Here is a 25,812-nt window from a genome sequence, read left to right as displayed (position 1 = left end):
AGTTGCTACATGTAACAAAACTTCAGTCTCAGAGGTTTATTTTGTTAGAGTGTCCAAGGGTCAGGAATTCCTAGGTGGCTTCATTGGGTGGTTTCAAAAGTTGTGGTCAAGATTTTGGCAGACACTGAAATGTGGTTTGACAGGGTTGGAGGATCCACTTCCACTCCACGTGCTGGAGGATTCAGTTCTGCCCATGAAGCTGCCCACGCCTGCAGCTCCGTCTCCTGAGCGCGAGTTATCTAGTAGAAAGGGAGGAAGCTGGAGACAGACAGGCATATGGGGAAGAGGGAAAATGCACAAGAGATAGGAGCCGGAGTCTTCCATAATGTGCTCTCAGAAGTGACCTCCATTACTTCTGTCACTCACAAAGACCACACTGTACAGACTGGGAGGGGACCACGCAAGGGTGTGAGTACCAGGCAGAGGGAGTCACAGGAGGTACTTTCAGAGGTTAACATCTTACAAAACAGAACCCCCACCCCCCACCGGCATTATATTAACAGCCTCATGATAAAGTACTTGAATTAGGCCTATTTTGTCGTATGTAAAAATCATGAAAATAGAGTTGTGAATTTTATTAATGCAAATGCAGAAAATGCTTCCCTACAGGAATTCATTTTAAATCACGTGTCATTAGAAACTAAAACCAAAACAAACATTAATTGGGAACAGGACTGGAAACTACTGAAAATATGATTTGGGAAAAAATACCAATGTGTCAGCTAGGTGGTAAAAGATACATTTAGATAGCAAGGGCTTAGTGTCTCATAGGAAAACAAAGTTTTAAAAGACAGCTCAAACAAAAAATAACCTTATCAGTATTTTGGTCATAAAATTGCTAGGAAAAAATATTTTTCCTACTAAAACATGTCATAATTCCAAATATGTGTTTTTCTTGTTTCTGTAGTTAAGGTGCTTGTGTCAACCACTGAGTAAAAAAGGTCTTACAGAAGCAATGTATCTTTATTTTTTTAATTAATTAATTAATTACTTTTTTTGACAGGCAGAGAGTGGACAGTGAGAGAGAGAGACAGAGAGAAAGGTCTTCCTTTGCCGTTGGTTCACCCTCCAACGGCCGCCGTGGCCGGCGTGCTGCGGCAGCGCACCGCGCTGATCCGATGGCAGGAGCCAGGTGCTTCTCCTGGTCTCCCATGGGGTGCAGGGCCCAAGCACTTGGGCCATCCTCCACTGCACTCCCTGGCCACAGCAGAGAGCTGGCCTGGAATAGGGGCAACAGGGACAGAATCCGGCGCCCTGACCAGGACTAGAACCTGGTGTGCCGGCGCCGCAAGGCGGAGGATTAGCCTAGTGAGCCGCGGTGCCGGCCCTTAAGCAAAGTATCTTTAAGATTCTAAATATGAGCCATATAACCCAAAGCAAGTGATACTGTAAAATTGTGTTCTTCAGCCTGCTTCATTTTTTATAAGAGGGAAGATCAGCAGGAATGTACTTCAAAGTGTGTGTGTGGAAAAGTGGAATTAAAAACTAAGCAACAGAATTTTTGAAATCCAGGCATAGCTTCTTCTCATATTACATATTTTCCATGAACTTCTGAGTATTCTCATATAGTCACTGTGGAAAACAGTACAGAGGTTCCTCAAAAATTGAAAACAGAACTACTGTATTATCCAGCAGTCTCACTACTGGGTATACATGCAAAGAAAATGAAGTTAGTGTGTCGAGACACCCACACTCTCATGTCTACTCCAACACTGGTCGTTAGCAGCAAGATGGAATCAATCTAAGTGCAAACCAGTGGATAAATCGAGGACGACACTGGAACAGACACAGGATGGAATTCAGCCTTTAAAAAGAGGGAAATCCTGTATTTTGTGACAACATGGATGAACCTGGGGGACGTTACGTTAAGTGAAGGAAGTCAAGCCCAGTAAGACAAGTACTGAATGATCTCATTTATATGGAATCTAAACAAGCTCACGCTCATAGAAGAGAGGAGAATGCCGGTTGCCAGGGACTGGGGTGGGGGAAGGGGACTGAGGAGACACTGGTTACGAGATACAAAATTTGAGTTAGGTGGAATAAGCTCGAGAGATCTACTGTACTATACATGGAAATCTAGGAATGTCAGTGGATTTTATACTTGGAAAAGATAAGGGAAGGAAATAAGCCTGTTTTGCTGCTACTGCACCTAAATCTTGGAAAGAGTCATAGGAAAATGCTTTTAAAAAGGGTCACCTGTTGGGACTGAGGAGTGGAAAGATTAAGGGTGGTGTGTACGTGGTGCGAGGCAAAACTTAACATTAGGTTTTAATATTTGTTTTGACCTTTGGCATCATGTATATATTACATGAAACTTTTCTTATTTCGCAAAAAAAGAGAACAGTATGGACTGGAAGTTTGTTTTATTTCAAGATATTGTCTGTAAAATTTGAAACACATTAAAGTTAGGATTACTGTTAAAAAATAAAATTTCTATTCTTTATATATGAAATATCACAATCTAGGCTGCTTATTCCAGGGAGTTGAAACACCAGCCTGCTACTTTATGACTAATTAAAAGGTGGAATATTCAAACACCAAAGTCCAGTTTAAAAAGAAAATTCAGTCCTTCTACAAGATTACATACTTCTCGGATTTTCAACTCTTGTCCAGACAAGCTTAACACACCCACTGCCACAGGTCCTCAGTGTCCCGTCTCGTCAGTCTCCGCCACCTGGTCACAGTCCCTGTCTCTACGGCAGCTATTAAAAACTGCCGCTACATGTTAATGATATGCTTCACACATTTGGCTCCAAAAGGGAGAGAACTATTTTATTGATCTTTCAACAAATGAACCCTAATAAAGTGCTCTGTACATATCAAGTACACACACACAGTTTGTCAGAAAGCTGCATATGTCACTTTCAAAACTGAGAGAAGAGTAGTATTAAAAAGCCTAAGACCAAAAATAGATCATTATAGACTGAGTACAAAGAGCCACTGTATTTCTCAGCCTTCACTAAGATTTCAACTTAAGTACCGATGTGAACAACACGACTGAAGGGTGTAACAACGCAGTCAGGGCCGTGAACTGCCTCCACAGAGTGCCTGAAGATGTGCTCACCCTGAGGGACACCACTCCCATTCTAGCTGAATGTGAAGACTTCATGGAGACAAACCCCAACTCTTCATTCTGTCATGGCAGAGGCTAACGTAAATGCAGTTTTCTTCAACTGTGCAATTACTTCCACCGCAATATAAACACACACTATACGATGAAAAAGTTTGATATGCAATCATTTTTATCTCACACCATTTCAATAAATTTCACAGGTTATGAATATGCTGCCATTTTATTTGATATCTGCAACATTTTACACTGTGTATAAAGTAGCTGTTTCCAGAAGACTGCTTCTCCTTCACCCCGTGTCTTTGGCTAGTTCTGCAGCTGTAGGGTTCTACTCTCAGTAGGGAGCACCTGCCCAAACTGATTGACATTCTCAGTCTCTCCTAGCCTGACACTTCAGATCCTGAGTTACAAACCTGATTTATCTTCAAGTTGAAATGCTTCATAAATATTTTTCTTAAGACTATTTAGTGCAGTTTCTTTTTCTTGAGATACACAGTGTTTTTGATACAAAAACATTTCATGTAACAAGAAAAAACCGTCAAGCTGATTACATTCCATACACCTCAAATGACAGAATATATTAATAGATGCCCTTTATTTTCTTTCTCCCCTTTCCCCACGACCCCCAATAATTTCTTTTTTGCTGTTTGAAGAGGAGCGCTCTGTCAAGTTTCAAATGTAAAGACTTTAACTTGTGTTAATATCCTTTTATAAAAATAACCAGCATATAAAGAATTTAAAGTATGAAAAAGTTCCTTAGGATTACCAGGAAATTTCTACAGATTAATGTGATAGTGAAAAAAAAAAAAAGAAAGAAAATAAACATCTGCTTCAGGCTGCGTCTGTGGCTACACCATGCCGACCTCAAGGGTCCCCGGCCTGTTCTCAGTCACTCTCCGAGGTGGTAACCATACTACTACGCTTTGGAAGAAGAGGAGGAAACATCATGTGATACAAAAATATTGATTGTGTATAAATATTAAGGATTTATAAAATACATACCAAATCATATGTTCTTCCTATAAAAACAACATAAATACAGAAGCACAAAATCTTGAAGCACCCGCACTTATTTTAACAATACCCATTTAATCAGGAAAATTATATATATGTATGTATATATAAAATAATTTGAGAAGAAAAAAGGCAAAATTCTGAATTTAATCCAAACAGTTTTTCTAATCATGGAGGTAGGTCTCCACTCCAATTATACAAATAAGTTATCAGCTTTATTCAAATAATTCTGAGATCCTGAAAGTGGTCCGTGCCACTGAAATACACCGACAGACATCAGAAGTCGGCGTTTCCAACTGGCACACTCGCAACACAGATGTCTCCTTCACAAGCAACATCTGAACAGCGCCTTCGTTAAAATCCTTCTTGGCATGAAGAGCTACACCTAAGTGCAGATGCTTTGGCTTAGCGTTTAAATAAGAGTAAATGCTACAAATGCCTTGTAGGTACAAGAAATTCTAGTGTTTTTAGTAAAGCTCTAAAAACTGTGGATCTCTCAAATGTTCAGATACTTAAATATTGTGCTCATGTTTTAAAAGGTCATGGCTGCGAAAAAGCAAAGCGTGTGTGTTTTGAACACCAATCATATTTACTTTTAGTGTTTGTGGCATTTCCGCTTCAGCGCTAGCAGGTTTAACCAATCAGTTTGCAATACATAGTGGGGCACATCTTTTCACTAAAAAAGATTTTCTAAAATGAAAAAGACCAGTTCTATTTCCAGCGGTAAACTAGAGCTGGCAGTCCCACCGTGGATCACAGGGATGAGCGCACTGTCCAGGTCATTCAGGTAATGCTGAGGCAGAAGCCGGCCTGCAGACCCTGCCTGAAATTCCACCTGGAAAGAACGAAAAACCTTGATGAGCTAACCCTAGAAAATGAGAAGTCTTATTTGGCTCAGCAGATGGATAAATTAAAAATATTTTAGAAATTCAGTTCAAGCATGTTAATGAAATACTTGGTATATTATTTATAAACACTACATTCTTCCAGATTTTCTTCTTAGAGCTAAGTTTTTTTTAAATTTATTTATTTTTACTTAATTGAAGGTGAGAGAGACAGAAACAGAGATTTCCATCTACTGGTTCACTCCCTAAATGTCCATTAACAGCTAGGGGCTGGGCCAGGCTGAAGCCAAGAGCCAGGAATACAATCCACGTCTCCCTTTGTGGATGGCAGCGACTCAAGTACTTGTGCCATCACCTGCTGTCTCCCAGGCTGTGCCTTAGCAGGAAGCTGGAATCAGAAACAGGCTGTGAACTTGGACACTCTGATACGGTATGTGGGCATCTTAACCACTGTGCCAAATAGCTTCCTCTATTCTCCCATATTCCCTTTTTAAAAAGATTTATTTTTTATTTATTTGAAAGACAGAGTTACAGAGAGAGGATGAGAGCCAGAGAGCTTCATCCACTGGTTCACTCCACAACTGGCTGCAACAGCAGGCACTGTGCCAGGCTGAAGCGAGGAGCCAGGAGCTTCTTCCAGATGTCCCACATCGGCGCAGGGGCCCAAGCAGTTGGGCCACCTTCTGCTGCTTTCCCAGGTGCATTAGCATAGAGCTGGACTGGAAGTGCAGCAGCTGGGCCTCAAGCTGGCGTGCATATGGGAGGCTGGCGTCACAGGTGAAGGCTTAACCTGCTGGACAACACCAGCCTCTCCGTACTTCTTTTATCCATCCACTATACAAGTTTACCTGTCCCTCCCACAGGCATCCTAAGTAGAACTGCTACTACTTCATACTCTAGGTTCCTTCTCAAAGAATACCTAAACACATGTAATATGCTAGGGGTCTAGGGCTTGCATGATTACCAATATTATCTATATACAAATCCTAGGTTTTAAAAAAAGCTACTTAAAAATATTTCAAATACATTTCAGTGTTTAAAATTGAAATTTGGCCGGCGCCACGGCTCACTAGGCTAATCCTCCGCCTAGCGGCGCCGGCACACCGGGTTCTAGTCCCGGTCGGGGCGCCGGATTCTGTCCCGGTTGCCCCTCTTCCAGGCCAGCTCTCTGCTGTGGCCTGGGAGTGCAGTGGAGGATGGCCCAGGTGCTTGGGCCCTGCACCCCATGGGAGACCAGGAAAAGCACCTGGCTCCTGGCTCCTGCCATTGGATCAGCGCGGTGCGCCGGCCGCAGCGCGCCGGCCATGGTGGCCATTGGAGGGTGAACCAACGGCAAAAGGAAGACCTTTTTCTCTGTCTCTCTCTCTCACTGTCCACTCTGCCTGTTAAAAAATAAAAAATTAAAAAAAATAAAAAAAATTGAAATTTAATATTGCTGGTGAAAATTACATTTTGAGGCTGGCACTGTGGCATAATGGGTTAGGCATCTGCCTGTGGTGCCAGCATCCCACATGGGCACCAGTTCGTGTCCTGACTGATCCACTTCCAATCCAGCTCCCTGGCAATGGCATGGGAAAGTGGTGGAAGATGGGGCCGGCACTGTGGCGTAGTGGGTAGAGCCGCTGCCTGCAGTGCCGGCATCCCATATGGGTGCTGGTTCGAGCCCTGGCTGCTCCATTTCCAATCCAGCTCTCTGCTATGGCCTGGGAAAACAGTAGAAGAAGGTTCAAGTCCTTGGGCCCCTGCACCCACATGGGAAGACCCCTGTACCCACGTGGGAGACCCGGAGGAAGCTCTGGCTCCTAGCTTCAGCTCAGCCCATCTCCAGTTGTTGTGGCCATCTGGGAAGTGAACAAGTAGTTAGAAGGCCTCTCTCTCTCTCTGCCTCTGTCTATCTGTAACTCTGCCTTTTAAATAAATAAAATTAACAAAAAAAAAGTAGAGGGAAGGTAGAGTGGGAAGTATCATTATGCTCTTAAAACTGTATATAGGGAGCCAGCGCCGCGGCTCACTAGGCTAATCCTCCGCCTTGCGGCGCCGGCACACGGGGTTCTAGTCCCGGTTGGGGCGCCGGATTCTGTCCCGGTTGCCCCTCTTCCAGGCCAGCTCTCTGCTGTGGCCCGGGAGTGCAGTGGACGATGGCCCAAGGGCTTGGGCCCTGCACCCCATGGGAGACCAGGAGAAGCACCTGGCTCCTGCCATTGGATCAGCGCGGTACGCTGGCCGCAGTGTGCTGGCCACGGCAGCCATTGGAGGGTGAACCAACGGCAAAGGAAGACCTTTCTCTCTGTCTCTCTCTCACTGTCCACTCTGCCTGTCAAAAAAAAAAAAAAAAGAAAACTGTATATAGGGGGCCAGTGCTGTGGTGTAGTGGGTAAAGCCACCACCTGCAGTACTAGGCATCCCCTATGAGCACCAGTTCGAGTCCTGGCTGCTCCACCTCCAATCCAGCTCTCTGCTAGGGCCTGGGAAAGCAGTAGAAGATAGTCCAAGTCCTTGGGCTCCTGCACCTGCATGGGAGACCTGAAGAAGCTCCTGGATCCTGGCTTTGGATTGGCATATCTCTGGCTGTTGCAGCCATTTGGGAAGTGAACCAACAGATGGAAGACTTTCTCTCTCTCTCTCTCTCTCTGCTTCTGCCTTTCAAATAAATAAATCTTTAAAAAAAAAAAAAACAACAAAAAAAAACCCTGTACAGATGAAATATATAAAATCTACTCCCTTTATATAAAAAGGAACAATTTTTAAAAATCACCAATGGAAACGTAAAATGGTATGCCCTCTATTTGGGCAAAATGTAATATCTACTGAATACATGGTTGGACCTGGTAAATCCACCTATAGGAAATTTTCCTATTGATATGTAAGAGAAATATTGTGAACAACTTAAATGTCAATCTATACATACTAAATATGCATGAAGAACTAGCTAAGTTATGGTACATTTAACTAACTACTACCACACCACAGTTAAAATGAGTATGTACTAGTAGCTACTATCTCTACAATATATTAAGGAAGCATGGTAAGAAAAACTGTAAAAGAGAATAAAAAGGACACACACACACCTCTATAAGCATACATAAGAAATGTGTGGCACAGACTGAGCAGAGGGAAGATGATGATGGACAGAGGGCTGGGAGTGGAGGCGGGAGGGAGATCTGCCCAGGGCCGCTTTCTCCTCAGCCACTGGGAACCGTTTACACAGCAGTCTGGCGTTACTATTTCCAGGGTACATTAACTGAACAGAATGCAATATGAATGCTACTCTCTGGACATTTCAGTGAAGGGTCCTGATACATATACACACTTCAAAACTTGTTCAACTTGCAAATGTGAGAATACAGAATCTAGTCAGAATCTGTAACTTTAAAAACCCCTCGGGCAGGATGGGAATGGAATGGGGGTCAGCAAACTATGACGTGCAGGCCCGATCTGGCCCTGCTGGGTGGGCAGCATCTCCCGGGGGCACAGCCACTCCTGCCTGTCAACACTTGTCAGTGGCCACTTCCCACTATGACCGCACAGCAGGGCAGCCAACAATGCCAACATACTACTGACTGGCCTCGTACAAAACACGTCTGCTGACTCCCTTGTGGAGGTTAACAGAAACAATGTACGTGAAGTGCAGAACACACATGTGATGCTCAACACACTTTAGTTCTCTTCCTTCAGCCCCAAATGAAAGGAGAAAGAAAAACATTCTCATGATTCTAATGTATGATACCTTCATCTCAAACATGTATCACGAAACACGGCTCACCCTGTCGGTGTCGATGGAAACTCTGAGTCCAACCTTACTTGTCCTGCTGCTCTTCAGAGTTTTCAGATGAGGGCACAGTGCAGCACTGCAAGCCATAGCTATTTCCTTTGCAAACTGGTAACGAGGTGATGAAACAGATGTGTCCTGGTCCTTTAGAAAGTAGAATACCTGAAATTTGTTTAAGAAAAATAAAAATTTATTTAGGAAACAAGTCATAATTAAGATTAAAAAACAACTTGAAAGGTATAACAACTGCTGCTTAAAATTCAACTTAAATAAAATTCCACTAGTTCCATAAAAATCATTACTTGAGATGACTTTATGTGTATAGTCTGATCTAGTAAAAAAACCTTAAAAACCAAATTTTAAGGATTATTGAATTGTCTCAGCTATTTTTACCTAAATTAACTTGTGGCAGTAAGAGCCTTGGTAACTCAGCTTAGAGACAGGTACTAGTCCATCCAATAAGGACATGTATATGCAATTAAGGTCAAACAAAGTAATAATGTTCTGGAGTTTCTGTATTCTCTCTGGTTTCTATCCTGCACCTCCATAAAGTAATAAACAATACATAAGAACTTAATAACACTGATTTCCTGAGCAGACAGGAACGACGAGTGAGAACCTGGATGTAAACTAAGGGGTTGGGAGTCTGCAGCTCTAACTTTAAAATAAATTGGAGGGGCTGGCACTGTGGCATAGTAGGTAAAGCCGCCGCCTGCAGTGTCAGCACTGTCAGCATCCATATGGGCGCCGGTTCAAGTCTCAGCTGCTCCACTTCTGATCCAGCTCTCTGCTATGACCTGGGAAAGCAGAAGATAGCCCAAGTCCTTGGGCCCCTGCACCCACATGTGAGACCTGGAAGAAGCTCCTGGCTCCTGGCTTCGGACTGATGCAGTTCCAGCCATTATGGCCATCTGGGGAGAGAACCAGTTTTATGGAAGACCTCTCTCCTTGCCTCTGCCTCTCTGTAACTCTGCCTTTCAAATAAACAAACATTTAAAAAAAAAATTGGAACATGCAAAATTAACTTCATAGGTCGTTATAAATTGATGTCAATATTTTGTTTTTATAAACCAAGAGAAAAATGAATATAATACAGGTAAGTAACACATTACAGTTCGAAGACAGTAGTACTGCCAGACAGCAGCACAACAGCCTGAAGTAAGCCTATGGAAATCCAATCTAGCACAGAGTCTGAGGTGGAAACAAGTGTGTGTCTCCAAGTGTAAAGTAGTAAGTATGAGCTACGCATAGACACTCAGAGCTACGCACAATCTCCAAGTTCAAAGACAAACACCAGAGCAGGAGTTGTGGTGCAGCGGGTTAAGCCAGTGCTTGGGATGGCCCCATCGCACATCTGAGCACTGGTTCAAGTCCGCCTGCTCTGCTCTGGTCCGACTCCCCCCAGTGCTGGTTCAAGTCCGCCTGCTCTGCTCTGGTCCGACTCCCCCCAGTGCTTCTGTGAAGCAGGCGACAGCACAAGCACTTGAGGGCCTGCCACCACTGGAGAGAGCTGGGTGAAGTTCCAGGTCCTGGCTGGGCCTAGGCCTAGCCCTGGTTGTTACAACTATTTAGGGAGTGAACCAGTGGCTAGATCTCTCTCTCTCTCTCTCCATGTCTCCCTCCCACTCCCTCATAAATCTGCCTTTCAAATAAATAAATCTTTCTCTTTTAAGATTTCATTTATCTATTTGAGAGGCAGAGTGACAGAGAGAGAGGGAGAGAGGGAGGGAGAGAAGTCTTCCATCTGCTGGTTCACTCCCCAAATGGCCTCAAGAGCCAGGGCTGGGCTGATCCAAAGCCAGGACCCAGGACTTCCCCTGGGTCTCTCATGAGGGTGTATGGGCCCAAGCACTTGGGCCATCCTCCACTGCTTTCCCAGGCCATAGCAGAGAGCTGGATCGGAAAAAGGGCGGCAGGGACAGAAACCAGCGCCCATAAGAGATGCCAGAACCATAGGTGGAGGCTTAGCCTACTATGCCACAGTGCCAGCCCTCAAATAAAACACATGGTTAAAAAACAAACACCACATCCAAACACGGCAAGGCAGTGAGCACTTGTCTCAGGTACCTCAGTACACCTGACGATCTTCTCATCAGTTTCGAAGTCTGCTTCCAGTTTTATCTTCTCACTTGGAAATCCTTGCAATGACAGTCCATCCACCGGACTGATAACACTACAGAGGAAAACAGTGTCGCTATTAGTACCAGAGAGGTTTTTATGAAATGAATTCTGAAATGTGAACAGATGGAATGAGGAGAAAAATCACAGAAGTTCCACATTTAAAACAAGACAGCTCAATTAAAGAAAAAATACTTAAATCAATAGTTCATGTTCATTTACCAAGATTTTTTTGATTAAATAATAATTTTTTGTTTATCCATAAACTCTATCTCCTTTTTACATGGCCTATTCAGATCCAGACCTGGTTTAAAGTGCCTTAAACAGTCTGATAGGAAAATCGCCCCACGGATTTGAAAACTCCCCTGTGGAACCCTTCAACATCAGCCCTGTTTTCCTTCTGTGCACCAAAGCCCCTCACTAATCCCCAGAAAAAAAAGAAAGGGGGTGCCGGCAGCGAGGAAGGAGCAACAGTGGTGCTCTGCAAGGCCTCTCAGGTGTGACTACAGCCAGCTGTGGGAGTGCACACAGTACAGCAAAACCACATGGAGGTTTCCTGAACAGAACTAGGTCTCACGTGACAGAAAAAGTCTCTCGCCACTGGCCCCTCCCTACCTGACCACCCCTTAATAATTGACAGCCTTCTTGCCAAGGAAACAGTCATAGGGCTGATTAGGTACATGGGTGAACAAACAGACTGCATTCAGCAGATAAGCATTTAAATTAATGGAATCATTCTTATTTTTCATTCATAACATTTTAATAAAAATCCAATTTTTATTAATCCTTGCCCTCCATCAGATCAATTATACATTAGTAACAAGAAAATTCCTACCCTTTGTTTCCTTTTTCTTCTGAGTCTACCCAGCAGATATCTACATATTCTCTCAGGTCTGCTGCGTCAGCTTTCCCACATGTAATTCTGAAGTCCTTCTGTTCTCGTAGAGCGAGCCGCAAGCCATCCATGGTCTCTGGAGTTATTTGTACCATTAAGCCATCTAAAAATGAAAGTCATGTTTCACATTCCTTTTGTCAAATATCAGTTTGTATGTCGAGGCTATAAAATCCACCATCAAAATATCTTCTACCTAAGATACAAGTTTTAAATCATTTATTAAACACATTAATGGTCATTTTACACTAAGAAATAAGAAAAGTACATCATGAGTTAAGCTTTTTTTTCCTTAAGGTTCAACAACTGGAATTTCTGCTTTGGTTATGAAGAAATAGTTAGTATCAAAGCAACTCTTTCATGACAACCAAACATAAAACTAGACAAAACGAATGCAGCATTTTCAGGGCCTGGACATTACACAATACAGCACGGAGATCTCTTAAACGTGCTGAGATTCAGTATGCACAATCCCACGTTCAAAAACCACATCCAAACCTCAAGAGCTAAGCCCACAACTAGCCCAGTCCTCCGGCTGGCCATTTCCGCAAGGTGATCTACTAAACCTACAAACCCCCTTGTAGGATGAGATCTCAGTCAGAGTTCAGCTTAGGGAATGGGAGACTGGTCTGGTCTAGTCTAGTGGCTAAAACACCGCATCCCAGGCTGGAGTGCCTGGATTCACACAGTATGTCAGCGGTGCAGGCAGTGGCTTAACCCCTGTGCTGCAACACTGGTCTCTCTTTGTCTCTTTCTACCTCACTCTGCCTTTTAAACAAACAAACCTTTCAAAAAAAGAAAAAAATCTACAGGCAAGACAAATTTGGAGACTGAAACCCGCCAAGTTCAAGGGCCTAGGATTTCCACAGATCTATCTTAACAAAATGAAAAACCAAGTCAACACAAGCTCAAGGTGACTGACCATGAACTCACCTGTTAAAACATAAACTTTCAGGCCAGCGCTGCGGCTCACGAGGCTAATCCTCCACCTGTGGCACCGCCACCCCGGGGTTCTAGTCCCGGTTGGGGCGCCCGATTCTGTCCCGGTTGCTCCTCTTTCAGGCCAGCTCTCTGGTCTGGCCCGGGAAGGCAGTGGAGGATGGCCCAAGTGCTTGGGTCCTGCACCCCCATGGGAGACCAGGAGGAAGCACCTGGCTCCTGGCTTCGGATCGGCACAGTGCGCCGGCCATAGCAGCCATTTGGGGAGTGAACCAACGGAAGGAAGACCTTTCTCTCTCTCTCTCTCTCTCTAACTGCCTGTCAAAAAATAAAAATAAAAATAAAACTTTCCTCATAAAAAGCTAATAAAATCTGAAATCCCTACAGTAAAGCAATAATATATACAATCAAAAATTACTAGACAGAAACAGGAACATGCAACCCCACAGGTAACTGAAACCAACCCTGTGATAGCTATCTGAGCACACATTCTACAAAAGCTATGACAAATACATGCACAGGTCCAACAGGAACATTCAAACAATAAAAAGCAAACAGGGACTAAATGAATAAGCACATAATAAATGCTAACATAGAAACAGAACCTGGAAAAGAAACAAAAAGCAATGCTAGAACTGGAAAAGTGCATCTGAAAAAAATTAAAACCTTAATGGACAGGCTTCATAAACTGAAGATAGAAAAGAACTAACCAGATAACACAAATAGAGACCAATAAAAATAATCCAATAAGAAAAATACAAAAAGACTGAAGAAAAATTAACAGTATCAATGACTGATGGAGTAATATAAGATAATCCAACACAACACACACATGCACATGGGGTCCAAGTCTTGGAAGGAGAAGAGAAATTTGGAGAGAAAAAAAAAAGGGAAGAATTCCCCAAGTTTAATGAAAAATATTGACATGTGAGAGTACTTCAAAAACACGGAAAACTGAATTAAAAGATCAATTTATCTTTGTGCAAAAATCGCAATCCATGCACAACTTATTCACAATACTTATTTTCCATGAACTTTTTGAAGACCCTTCATATATATTCAAGAAGCTCAACAAATGCAAAACAGGATAACTAGTACTCAAACAGTATTTTTCACTTTGTGTTTCTATGTGTTGAAATCTTTACTTAATATATACTAAACTGATCTTCTGTATATAAAGAGAATTGAAAATGAATCTTGATGTGAATGGAAGGGGAGAGGGAGCGGGAAAGGAGAAGGTTGCAGGTGGGAGGGAAGTTATGGGGGGGAAAGCCATTGTAATCCATAAGCTGTACTTTGGAAATTTATATTCATTAAATAAAAGTTAAAAAAAAAATGCAAAGCAGGATAAATGCAAGCAGCCACATCCAGGCAAATCACAATTAAGCCAGTAAAAACAAGAGCGTAAGAATTTCTCCAAGTCAGGCTGAGGAAAAGGACACATTCATACACAGAAACACACACAGAATTACTGTTGACTTTTCATTAGAAACAACGGAGGCCAGAAGTTCCTCAAAAGATTAAAAATGTAACTACCATACAATCCAGGATCCCACTTCTGGGTATACTAATACAAAAAAACTGAAACCAAGACCTCAACAAGAGATCAGCATTCCCATGTTCATTGCACCAATATTTACAGTAGCCACAGAGGAAGAGAAAACGAATGTCATTCAACTTCTAAACTGGCAGGAACTGCCTAATACGCAACGACATGGATGGACCTTCAGGAATTACGCTGAGCAAACCCAGTCACAGAAAGACAAATATACCATAACTCAACTTATGAGTTATCCAAGATATTTGTAGTGGAATGCATAGAATCGCAGAGCAGACAGGTGGCTGCCAGGGGCTGAGTAGGGGAGATGGGACTTACTGATCAACAAGCACAAAGCTTCATTCCATGTTCTAGACATATGCTGTGCAATTTATAGCCACAGTCAACAAGAAAGTATCACGCTCTTAAAATCTGACATGAGGGTAGACCTCATATAACATTTTTACCACAATAACACCAGAAAATAATAGTAATAATGAAAAGAATCTGGTGCTCAGAAGACGACAAAATGGTATCTTTAAAATACTAAGAGAAAAAACTTCAAAGCAAAATTGTATGGCTAGCAAAAATCCTTCAGAAATGAGAATGAAACAAAGACAGGTTCAGATAAATGAAAGCCATCAGCATTGTTTTACAAAAGACACTAACAGGCTTCCAGCTCCCATGACAACATGTAAAGAGTTTAGAAGTCAACACTCCTATCCTCAGAACAAAAGCAAAAATACTAAACAAACTGAAAACAAACAACTCTTCTTAGATGCATCTTAGAACTAAGGTCACGGAGCAAACTGGCGCCCAGAAAACTTAACAAAGTCAAAACCAACAACAAAACACTCTAGCAATAAAACCCAAAAGCTTGGAAGATATACAAGAGGTCAATATAACTGGGTATCTCACATGCTAACATCAGAATAGATACGGCACACAGAAATGAATCATAAAGTTCACTTCTTTTTCAAAGTCATGAACTGATAAACATCAGTCAAGAAAGAAAAGTGTTCATGATCAATGCTTCTTTCATATTAGGAGTCCTAGCCAACAACCAGGAGAAATAATGAAAATACAGGAGAACTAGAGAGAAACAAGCAAAATTATCTTAATTATTAGATGATATAATTAGCTACACACAGAAAAAAACTAAAAAAAAAAATCAACAAATAAATTACAAATCAGAGTTTATCTATGTAGATAGTTATAAAATAAAAATAAATGGAGCCGGTGCTGTGGCGCAGCTGGTAAAGCTGCTGCCTGTGGTGCCAGCATCCCAAATGGGCACCAGTTTGAGACCCATCTGCTCCACTTCCGATCCAGCTCCCTGTTATGGCCTGGGAAAGCAGCAGAAGATGACCCAAGTCCTTGGGCCCCTGCACCCGTGTGGAGACCTACAAGAAAATCCTGGCTCCTGGCTTTGGATCGGCACAGCTCTGGCCATTGTGGCCCATCTGAGGAGTGAACCAGCAGATGGAAGAACTCTCTCTCTCTCTCTTTGCCTTTCCTTCTCGCTGTGTGTAACTCTGACTTTTAAGTAAAATAAATAAATCTTTTTAAAAAATTTATTTCTATTTACCAGCCCAGCTAAAATTTTTCAAAAGATACAAGGTGCAGGAATAAGAAAAGATACACAAATTCTAAGCCAAAAAACCTTACAATTTTATTGAAAGACTTTAAAAATGCCACAATCACAGAAAGGAATACTCAAAGTGGGAAATATGCCAATTTTCTCAAAAGTAAGCCAATGATTTTATGCAATCCTAAAAATAATTCCAATGGGCTTAATGTAAATCCTACAAGTTGATCCTAAAATTAAAAAGGAAAATTGAAGCTTAAAAGAAAAGGCTATAATTTGAATTCTGATTTGAACAAATTTTTTTTAAAAGTGAGACAACAGAGAAAATGTGACCACTGATTAGATATCTTTCATAAATAGGAACTACTGATAAAATATTACAGTAAGATAATAGCATTGGGGTTATGTTTCTGAAATGGTACTATTAGTGCTATATACTGAAATATCTACAAATGAAATGGTATAAAAATAATCCAGTGAGGTCAAAGTACTTAAGGGGTATGAAGACAGATTTTTTTTTAAAGATATTTATTTATTTATTTGACAGGCAGAGTTAGAGAGAAAGAGAGAGAGTTAGAGAGAGAGAGAGAGAGAGAGAGAGAGAGAGAGAGAGAGAGAGAGAGAAAGGTCTTCCTTTCATTGGTTCACTCCCCAAGTGCCCACAATGGCCGGAACTGCGCCGGTCCGAAGCCAGGAGCCAGGTGCTTCTTCCTGGTCTCCCATGCCAGTGCAGGGCCCAAGCACTTGGGCCATCCTCCACTGCCTTCCCAGATCACAGCAGAGAGCTGGACTGGAATAGGAGCAACTGGGACTAGAACCAGCGCCCACATGGGATGCCAGCACCACAGGCAAAGGATTAATCTAGTGTGTCATGGCTCCAGCTCCCAGATCATTGTTAAAGGTAAGTAATGGTTGGGGCCAGCACTGTGGCGCAGCGGGTTAAAGCCCTGGCCTGCGGCAACGGCATCCCATATGGCTGCCGGTTTGAGTCCTGGCTGCTCCTCTTCCAATCCAGCTCTCTGCTATGGCCTGGGAAAGCAGTGGAAGATGGCCCAAGTCCTTGGGCCCCTGTACCCACGTGGGAGACCTGAAAGAAGCTCCTGGCTTCAGATTAGCTCAGCTCTGGCTGTTGCAGCCATTTGGGAAATGAATCAACAGATGACAGAACACACACTCTCTCTCTGTAACTCTGTCTTTCAAATAAATAAAATAAATCTTTAAAAAAAAAAAAAAGGTGAGTGATGGCTCCATTATGGGCTTTTTATTCTTTTCACTTTTATATACATTTGATGTTTTCCACAAAAAAAGCTAAAATTAAAAAAAAAAAAAGATTATATGGTCCTTGTACAGGGTTAAACACACTGGCTGAAACAAAAGCTAAACAGAGCCCAGAAACAGCTTCTTGGGAAAATGTGTTATGTGACATTAAAGATTATTGGGAAAAAGAGACTTTTCACTGATACTGGATTACCTCCCACTCCAATGCAGAAAAATGCCACTGGATCCCTACCTCACAAAATACACCAACATAAATTCCAAATAGATTAAGGACTAAGGTGTAAAAGGCAAAACTTTAATTCTTCAGGAAAAATATAGGAGATTATCTTTCTTATTGGATAGGAGCATTTCAATACATATAAATAACTCCAGTTCTTAGGCTAGGTGGTAACTTCACTTAAGTTTATGGTACTATGCCTTATAACTTACATATATTCTTGTGCAAGTTATCAAAAAATTTTTGTATATATTTATTTATTTATTTGAAAGTCAGAGTAACAGAGAGAGAGAGAGCTTCCATCTGCTGGTTCACTCCCCGAGTGGCCACAAAAGCTAGGGCTGGGGCAAACTGAAGCCAGGAGTACATCCAGTTTTCCCACCTAAGTGGCAGGGGCCCATAGACTTGGGGCATCTTCCATTGCTTTTCCCAGGCCATTCACGCAGAGCTAGATGGGAAATAGAGCAGCCAGGACTTGAACCAGTGCCCATATGCAATGCCAGCATCACATACAGCAGCTTTACCACTATGCTGCAACACCAGCCTCCCCCACCCCCCGTTTTTTTAAAGTAATCTTAAAAAAGAAACACATACCTTCAACAATGCTGGACTTAGCAAGAAATCCTGAAGATGTCTTCAGTGCTCCATTGAATACCACAAAACTTGCACCTGTCACTGATAACGAAACATGATTATTTATGTTTTAACCTGCTCATTTTTATGTTGGCTAAATATTGAATGTGCAACATGTGCATTTTAAGTGCTTGATAAACATTCTATCTATTTCACTTATTTTAGAAAGCGAATTAAAAAACCAAGTCCCCCAAATTAAAACATAGAATAAAACAATTTAATGTTTGTATCTAATAAATGATAGACTATTAATTTAAATGATCATGTTTGTGGTGGTGAGAGTGTGGGAAATTAAACATTCACTACTACTAGGAGTTTAAATCAAAACAGTCTCAATGGAGATTTAACTTGACAATTACCTACTAAAACTACAAATAAATGTATCCTTTGACACATCCAGTCTACAGCCAGGACCTTATCCTATGGATAGGTTCAAATGTACATAAAATGGCATGCACACAAGGTCATTTACAGAAGCGTTTGTTTTAAATAGTTGATGGTTAATAATTTATGACTCTCAGTAAGACGGTTAAATGATTTACACATATAAAATGTAAAGCTCCATAGAATGTGAAAGCAGTATATACCAACAAAGAATTATCTCTAAGTTGTGTTACTGAAAGAAAGCAACATGCCCAACAGAACGAATGTTATGACTTATCTAGTGAAAGGAAGAGAAGACACACTCATGCGCATGCATGTGTATTTGCTTAGACATACATCAAAGCAGAAAATGTCTCTGAAAAAAGCTGATTAACACCGGTTTGGGTGCCAGAGAAGAAGGTAAGAGGATGTCCGCTATGGCCATATCTTGGTGCTTTTCTCCTTTTGACTTTTTAATATGTATTTTTCAAGCTTACCGCAAGTGACTACAAAATTGGCCCTCTGAATCCATGGGCTGTGCATCCACACAGTCAACCAATCACAGGTAAAAAAAATATTTAAAAGAAATGCACCTGTGCTGAACAAGTAGAGATTTTTTTCTTCTTGCCCTTATTCTCTTAAAAATAAATAACCACTTACACTGTATTAGATGTAAGCAACCTAGAGATGATTTCAAGCGTACGAAGGACGTGTGGGAGTCTTACAGGTTATATGCAAACACCTAGGCCTTGTTTCTGGGGATTCTGGAATGAATACGCAGTGGCTATCAAAGGATGACTACATACTACTGCTACAATTAGAGGACAACATTCCATTAGCAGTCGGATTGTGAAACAACTTCCAATATGCTCTTCTATAATACACATTGGTGTCCAAAGCACTTCCATTTGTTAGGCACTCCGCTCCAAGGTTCTGGCATTGCAGCAAGCACGGAGGCCACGAAGCCAGAGTGCAGACAGGATCCACAGTTCTGCTCACTCCACCGCATTTATGGTTTTCTGAATCACCTTTCTCCTTATCCCTACCCCATCTGCACCTCCTAACTAAGAGGGCTGGCGCAGAGAGGGAACAAATTTGAAAACACCTTATTCCAGAGCAAAATTACTCCTGGGTGGAGTTCAGACACTAGAGACTTCAAAAGGAATATAGTCTTCAAGCCTGACGGAGCCCAAGAGAAAACTACACATTAGAAGCAATACTGGCCGGCGCCGCGGCTCACTAGGCTAATCCTCCGACTTGCGGCGCCGGCACACCGGGCTCTAGTCCGGGTCGGGGCGCCGGATTCTGTCCCGGTTGCCCCTCTTCCAGTCCAGCTCTCTGCTGTGGCCAGGGAGTGCAGTGGAGGATGGCCCAAGTGCTTGGGCCCTGCACCCCATGGGAGATCAGGAGAAGCACCTGGCTCCTGCCATCGGATCAGCACGGTGTGCCGGCTGCAGCGTGCCAGCCGCGGCGGCCATTGGAGGGTGAACCAACGGCAAAGAAAGACCTTTCTCTCTGTCTCTCTCTCTCACTGTCCACTCTGCCTGTCCAAAAAAAAAAAAGCAGCAATACTGTTTGAACTTCCACGTGTGCAGCTGAACTCCTAGGCATACGGTTTTATCACCACCAGTTCAGCAAACAGGAAAGACAGGCAGACTTCCCTCTGAGAGGAGTCTCACGAGCTGAGGCAGCTGTGCCAGTGAGCGCTGGGAGCACGCTGCTGACCTTTCCGGGGCTGGCCAGTGGCACTGCTGGCCTGTGTCTGATACACGCCATCGCTCTGCACACAGACCAGGTGAGAGTCGGCCTCCGTGCTGAAACTAGCGCCGATGCTGATGACGTGCTCGTTAGAAGAACTGATCACTTTCATCACCTGCAAAGACAGTGACAGCAGCACCTGCTCAGAATCACGTCTAACATTTTATGTCTATTCTGAGAATCACGTTACTGACAAGCTTCCAAAGTATAAAGCTTTAATCTGGACAAATTCCTGGGAATGTGAGAGAAAAAAATTTTTTTAAATAAAATCATCTTAATTAACAAATCAAACAATAAGGACAAAAGATAAAAAACAGGATTAAACAAGTTCCTTATGTGTAAACAAATAATAAAGTGGTTTTTTTTTTTTTTTTTTGACAGGCAGAGTAGACAGTGAGAGAGAGAGAGACAGAGAGAGAAAGGTCTTCCTTTGCCGTTGGATCACCCTCCAATGGCCGCCGCTGCAGCCGGCGCACCGCGCTGATCCGATGGCAGGAGCCAGGAGCCAGGTGCTTTTCCTGGTCTCCCATGGGGTGCAGGGCCCAAGCACCTGGGCCATCCTCCACTGCACTCCCTGGCCATAGCAGAGAGCTGGACTGGAAGAGGGGCAACCGGGACAGAATCCGGCGCCCCAACCGGGACTAGAACCCGGTGTGCCGGCGCCGCAAGGTGGAGGATTAGCCTAGTGAGCCACGGCGCCGGCTCCAAAAAATAATGTTTTAAGAACAGTATTTATTACCATTATGAGTCTAATTCAAAACAAAAAATAATTTGACACAATTTTAAAGAATTATAACATTTAATTTAAAATTTGAACAATGCAAGTATACTTACATCACTGTATTTTTTCCGAGGTATTTTAATGCAGCTTTTCCCCATTTCCATATGAATCAACAGCTGGTCTATATTATGCAAAGTATACTGGTAATTGCGAAGGTCCTAAATAAGATAACGTATTTCCATAATCCTTGAACCACCACATTCGGGAGAGTTCACCCATCCATCACATCTCCCAGGGGCAGCCGTCACTGTAAGGCTTCTGACACAGAACTATCAAAATGCCCTCTAAAAAGACAACACCCACCTAGAAAAGAAATCTTTCTGCTACTCCACAATAGTAATAAAGACTATCATTCTCAGGAAGAATTCTGTGGTATTTTGGGGAATCTCCTCTTTCTAATTACAGCTCTTTTGAGGTAGAAAAAAGTTCTTTTTAAAAACTTTTTCATTTATATAAAGGGAACAAATTTCATGTATTTAATATATACAGTTTGAAGGACATGATACTTCCCATCCTACTCCTCCTTCCTTTTTTTTTTTTTTTTTTTACAATGGCATACTTTCAATTTACTTTATAATCACACGCAGATATGGAAAACTGAAAGTGAATCCTCTGAAATTCTTTTCTTTGGTAACAGGTGAACACAAAATTACAAAAACCAAAGGTGCAACTCCATGTGACTGGATTATTCCACATTATCCAATTCTTCCCAACACAGAAGAGGAAACTAAAAACAGAAACTGCTCAAAAGCCACAAAACAAATTAAATTTACTAATACTTTCATGAACGCTCCAACAACCCTAGAAGCCTATGTAGGGTTCTCCTATTCCCTACACATGGAAGACCTGAAGCACAACACACTACCCGGAGTTCAAATCAATTACATATACGGTGGGAAATACTATGTTCTAAAACAGCAATTCACCAAACAGAGCCCATTTATGTTTAGCAAATAGGATTCATTATAAATAAATCTTTATTATACCAAACGTGCCATTAAAGCAGGAAAACAAATGTATGAAATTTGCTAAATGCAATTTTAAGGTAACAGTATGAGAACACCAATTACTTACAACAAGTAGGTTCATAATAGTGTGGCCTATTTCTCCAAAGAGAGGCTTTCGGCCCCTGATGCTGGTAAGTGGAGCAGGATATGCTACAGATAAGGAAGGACACCAGGTTAATGCCAACAGAAATCCACCAAGGCTTGAATTTATTACCTGTAATTCTCATCTTTCAAGTAAACATTATGTATAAATACAACCTAATTGGTTCTCGAGGAAGTGGCCCTTACTATGTTTCTACTACATGCTATATTGGACTGGGAACTTTACACACATTATCTTATTTAAACCCTGCACAACACAATGAGAAAGTATTGTAGATGAGAAAGGTGAGACACACAGTGACTAAATTAATATCTGATGAAACAGATGTGAAACTGGCCTTACCTCCTTCCAAAGTATTTATTTATTTATTTTATTTTTTTGACAGGCAGAGTGGACAGTGAGAGAGACAGAGAGAAAGGTCTTCCTTTGCTGTTGGTTCACCCTCCAATGGCCGCCGCAGCCGGCGCACTGCGGCCGGCACACTGCGCTGATCCGAAGCCAGGAGCCAGGTGCTTCTCCTGGTCTCCCATGGGGTGCAGGGCCCAAGCACTTGGACCATCCTCCACTGCACTCCCAGGCCACAGCAGAGAGCTGGACTGGAAGAGGGGCAACCGGGACAGAATCCGGCGCCCCGACCGGGACTAGAACCCGGTGTGCTGGCGCCGCAAGTCGGAGGATTAGCCTAGTGAGCCGAGGCGCCGGCTCCAAAGTATTTAATCTTCTCATTACACATATTGTTTCTGCAGAATTATGGGGAGTAAAAAGTACAATAATTGGCTAGATGTGTAAAAAATTCTGATAATTTAAAAATAAATACAAGGGCCAGCCAGCACTGTAGTACGGTTAGTGCAGTTAAGCCGCTGGCATCCAATATGAGCACCAGTTTAAGTTCTGGCTGCTCTACTTCCAATGCATCTCCTTGCTAATGTGCCTGGGAAAGCAGCAGCAGATGGCTCAATGACTCGGATCCCTGCCAACCACATGGGAGGCCAGATTGAAGCTTCTGGCTCTTAGCTTGAGCTTGGCCCAGCACCAGCTTTTGCGGCTATTTGAGGAGTAAACCAGCAGATGGAATCTCTCTTTAAAAAAAAAAAAAAAAAAGATTTATTTATTTATTTGAAAGTCAGAGTTACACAGAGAGAGGAGAGGCACAGAGAGAGAGAGAGAGAGAGAGAGAGAGGTTTTCCATTCAATGGTTCACTCCCCAACTGGCTGCAATGGCCAGAGCTGCACCAATTCGAAGCCAGGAGCCAGGAGCTTCTTCCAGGTTTCCCACGTGGCCGCAGGGACCCAAGGACTTGAGCCATCTTCCACTGCTTTCCCAGGCCATAGCAGAGAGCTGGACTGGAAGTGGAGCAGCCGGGACTCAAACCGGCGCCTATATGGAATGCCGGCACTGCAGGAGGCGGCTTTTACCCACTATGCCACAGCCTGCCTCTCTCTCTCTCTCTCTCTCTCTCTCTCTCTCTCTCCAAAGAAAGACATCTAAGGCATTTATAATTTACATGTAATTATGTTAATCCATGAATGCTAGTAAACCTTTATAGCTCTTAGCATGATGAAAGGAGCACTTGCAGTCAGAGAAACCAATGCAGCAGAGAGAACGGGACATAGGGTCTGTCATCTAACCACTTTTCTCTCTCTCAAGGACACTACAAATACTGAACACCAAACAGGAAAAGATGACTTACTGGCAATGCAGCAGGCACTCTGAAAGAAAAGAAAAGTGAAAGAAAAGAAGGCGAGACTATCTCCACAGTGAAAAGAAGCAGTGTTTTCAACCTTCAGTTCTCAGCTTCACTCAAAATTAAATGAACCCTCTAATATCTACTATGCAAACTTGCTTAAAATTGTCACATACCTGACAATTATCTGTTAGTAATTTAAAGACTTAGAGCAATACATGCTTGCTGAAGTACTTTGTGATTTTTAAAAAGGGCAACTAACTTTGGAGGACAAAGGGTCTAGACTGGAAAGAAACCACAAGATAGTTTTGAAAAGCCATTAAAATGGAGGCCAAGAGCTGTGGCATAGCAGGTAAAGCTGCCTCCTGCGAACCCAGCATCCTACAGAGGCACCAACTCACATCCTGGCTGCCCCACTTTTGATCCAGCTCCCTGCTAATGCACCTGGGAAAGTAGCAGAAGATGGCCCAAGTGGTTGGGCCCCTGCACCCACATGGGAGACCCCAAAGAAGCTACCAGCTCCAGGCTTTGGCCTAGCTCAGCCTGGCCATTTGGGAAGTGAAATGGTAGATGGAAGATCTTTGGCTCTCCCTTTCTCTCTAACTCTGCCTTTTAAGTAAATACGTCATTTTTTAAAAAGCCATTAAAATGATAAAGGACATGAGGAATGTAAATGCCAAAGTTTCGTACCCAATCTGTATGAATGAGAGAGCACCTTCACCATGGGGTAGAGGCGATTTTATTTAAAACACTATGTTATCTCATCTCATCTAATACTGTTCTAAAAAAGGAATCTCAGCATAAAGCAGACATTCCCCATCTGCAAATCACTAAATTAATCATTTTAGGATTTTAATCAGATCTTGGAACTTTAACTTTTGCCACCAGCTTTTTCTATTTGTGCATTATCTGTGTATCATAAGCACATACAGACCCAAGTTCATGTCTAAAGAGGCATGGACCTAATAATATCAAAGTGCCATTCTATCTAAAATATAGTAGAACATCAGAATGTATCAGAAGCTAGTTAACTTTTATGTATAACTGGTGATTCTCCTTCATCACAATTTCACAGTTCCAACTCCTGTGATCTTCTGAGAAATCTCTCACATTGCTCCAAGATTTCCCAATCTTCAACTTGAGAAGAAAAAACTTGCTACCTAGAAGTTCTACTGGCCAAAATACTGGCCATACTTACAGATTAAATGTTCCATAATGATTTAAGATTTGACAGTTATTACCATAATCTTCCATAAAACAGCATTCATATATTAATATCAGAAACAAAATACAAGGGTACTTCAAAATGCTTGTGGAAAAAAGGAGTTAAAAGGTAAGTTCAGGGGTGGGCACTGGGGACAGTGGTTAACACACCACGTGGGATGCCCACATTCCATATCAGTGCTGGGTTCAAGGCCCATCTCTGCTTCCAATTCCAGGTTCCTACCATCATACACCTGGGAGGCAGCAGGTGATGGCTAAGGCAGTGGGGTCCCTGCCACTCACTTGGGAGACAAAGATGGAGTTTCTGGTTCCAAGCCTCAGCATGGCCTACTCACCGCAGGCATTTCTGGAGTGAACAAGTGGAGGGATACTGTCTCTCAAATAAATAATCCTTAAAAAAAAAACCCACAATACCATAACAAAAGAGTTCCACTAATACATTAAAGTTTATTTTAATAACTTTCTAAAATCTTATATTTGAAATATGTAATATAACTTATAATTCTAAACTTACCTTTATACTCTGCACCCAATCTCAACATTAAACGCATGGGAAAAACCTTTGCCCAGGGAATCTCGAGCTTCTGAATAAGAATCCCACAGAGGAAAGGACGAGTTGGTAGGGGGAGATCATCAAGTTTCTGAAAAGTAGGTGCGATGAACAGGAATCCTCCATGATCCTTGTCATTGAGAAAGCTCTCAGTAAATGTAATATTGTCCAAGTTTTCTATGTATTTTCCTGGAAATAAATTCATCATACAAAAATTTTAAGTTGTTTACTAAGTATTCTGAAGAAATATTATGAATTCAAATAAGCTTTCTTAAGTCAAAAGCAATGAAAAGTACTTTTATCTACTCTTAAAGAAGTACCCTCTGTGCAAAAAAGCTCAATTACTTCTACACATCAGAAATTGTAAACAAAAATCTGCAAATGTTTCCAACCACACATGCCTTTAGTGTCTCCTCACTGCTTAGTCAAATGAAACATTAT

At 42.2% G+C, this 25,812-nt stretch overlaps 1 protein-coding gene across 14 annotated transcripts in view; it reads right to left on the bottom strand.

Moving 5' to 3' along the window:
• Positions 1–2,346: 2,346 nt before the first annotated feature.
• Positions 2,347–25,812, bottom strand: part of ZFYVE16 (zinc finger FYVE-type containing 16) — a 62,909-nt gene continuing 39,443 nt past the window's right edge. For all 14 annotated transcript variants that reach the window (XM_051854051.2, XM_070056335.1, XM_070056337.1 and 11 more), the window contains 9 exons: positions 25,336–25,560; positions 21,877–21,959; positions 20,856–20,960; positions 19,989–20,136; positions 17,862–17,942; positions 11,652–11,814; positions 10,766–10,871; positions 8,693–8,860; positions 2,347–4,919 (listed from right to left, as the gene is read on the bottom strand). In XM_051854051.2, coding sequence (XP_051710011.2) covers positions 4,761–4,919; positions 8,693–8,860; positions 10,766–10,871; positions 11,652–11,814; positions 17,862–17,942; positions 19,989–20,136; positions 20,856–20,960; positions 21,877–21,959; positions 25,336–25,560 — 1,238 coding nt within the window. In that variant the 3' untranslated portion in view covers positions 2,347–4,760. The remainder of the gene's footprint in view (positions 4,920–8,692; positions 8,861–10,765; positions 10,872–11,651; positions 11,815–17,861; positions 17,943–19,988; positions 20,137–20,855; positions 20,961–21,876; positions 21,960–25,335; positions 25,561–25,812) is intronic.

Source organism: Oryctolagus cuniculus, chromosome 14, assembly GCF_964237555.1.
Source record: "Oryctolagus cuniculus chromosome 14, mOryCun1.1, whole genome shotgun sequence".
Lineage (NCBI taxonomy): Eukaryota > Metazoa > Chordata > Mammalia > Lagomorpha > Leporidae > Oryctolagus > Oryctolagus cuniculus.
This window is presented reverse-complemented; position numbering and strand designations above follow the sequence as displayed.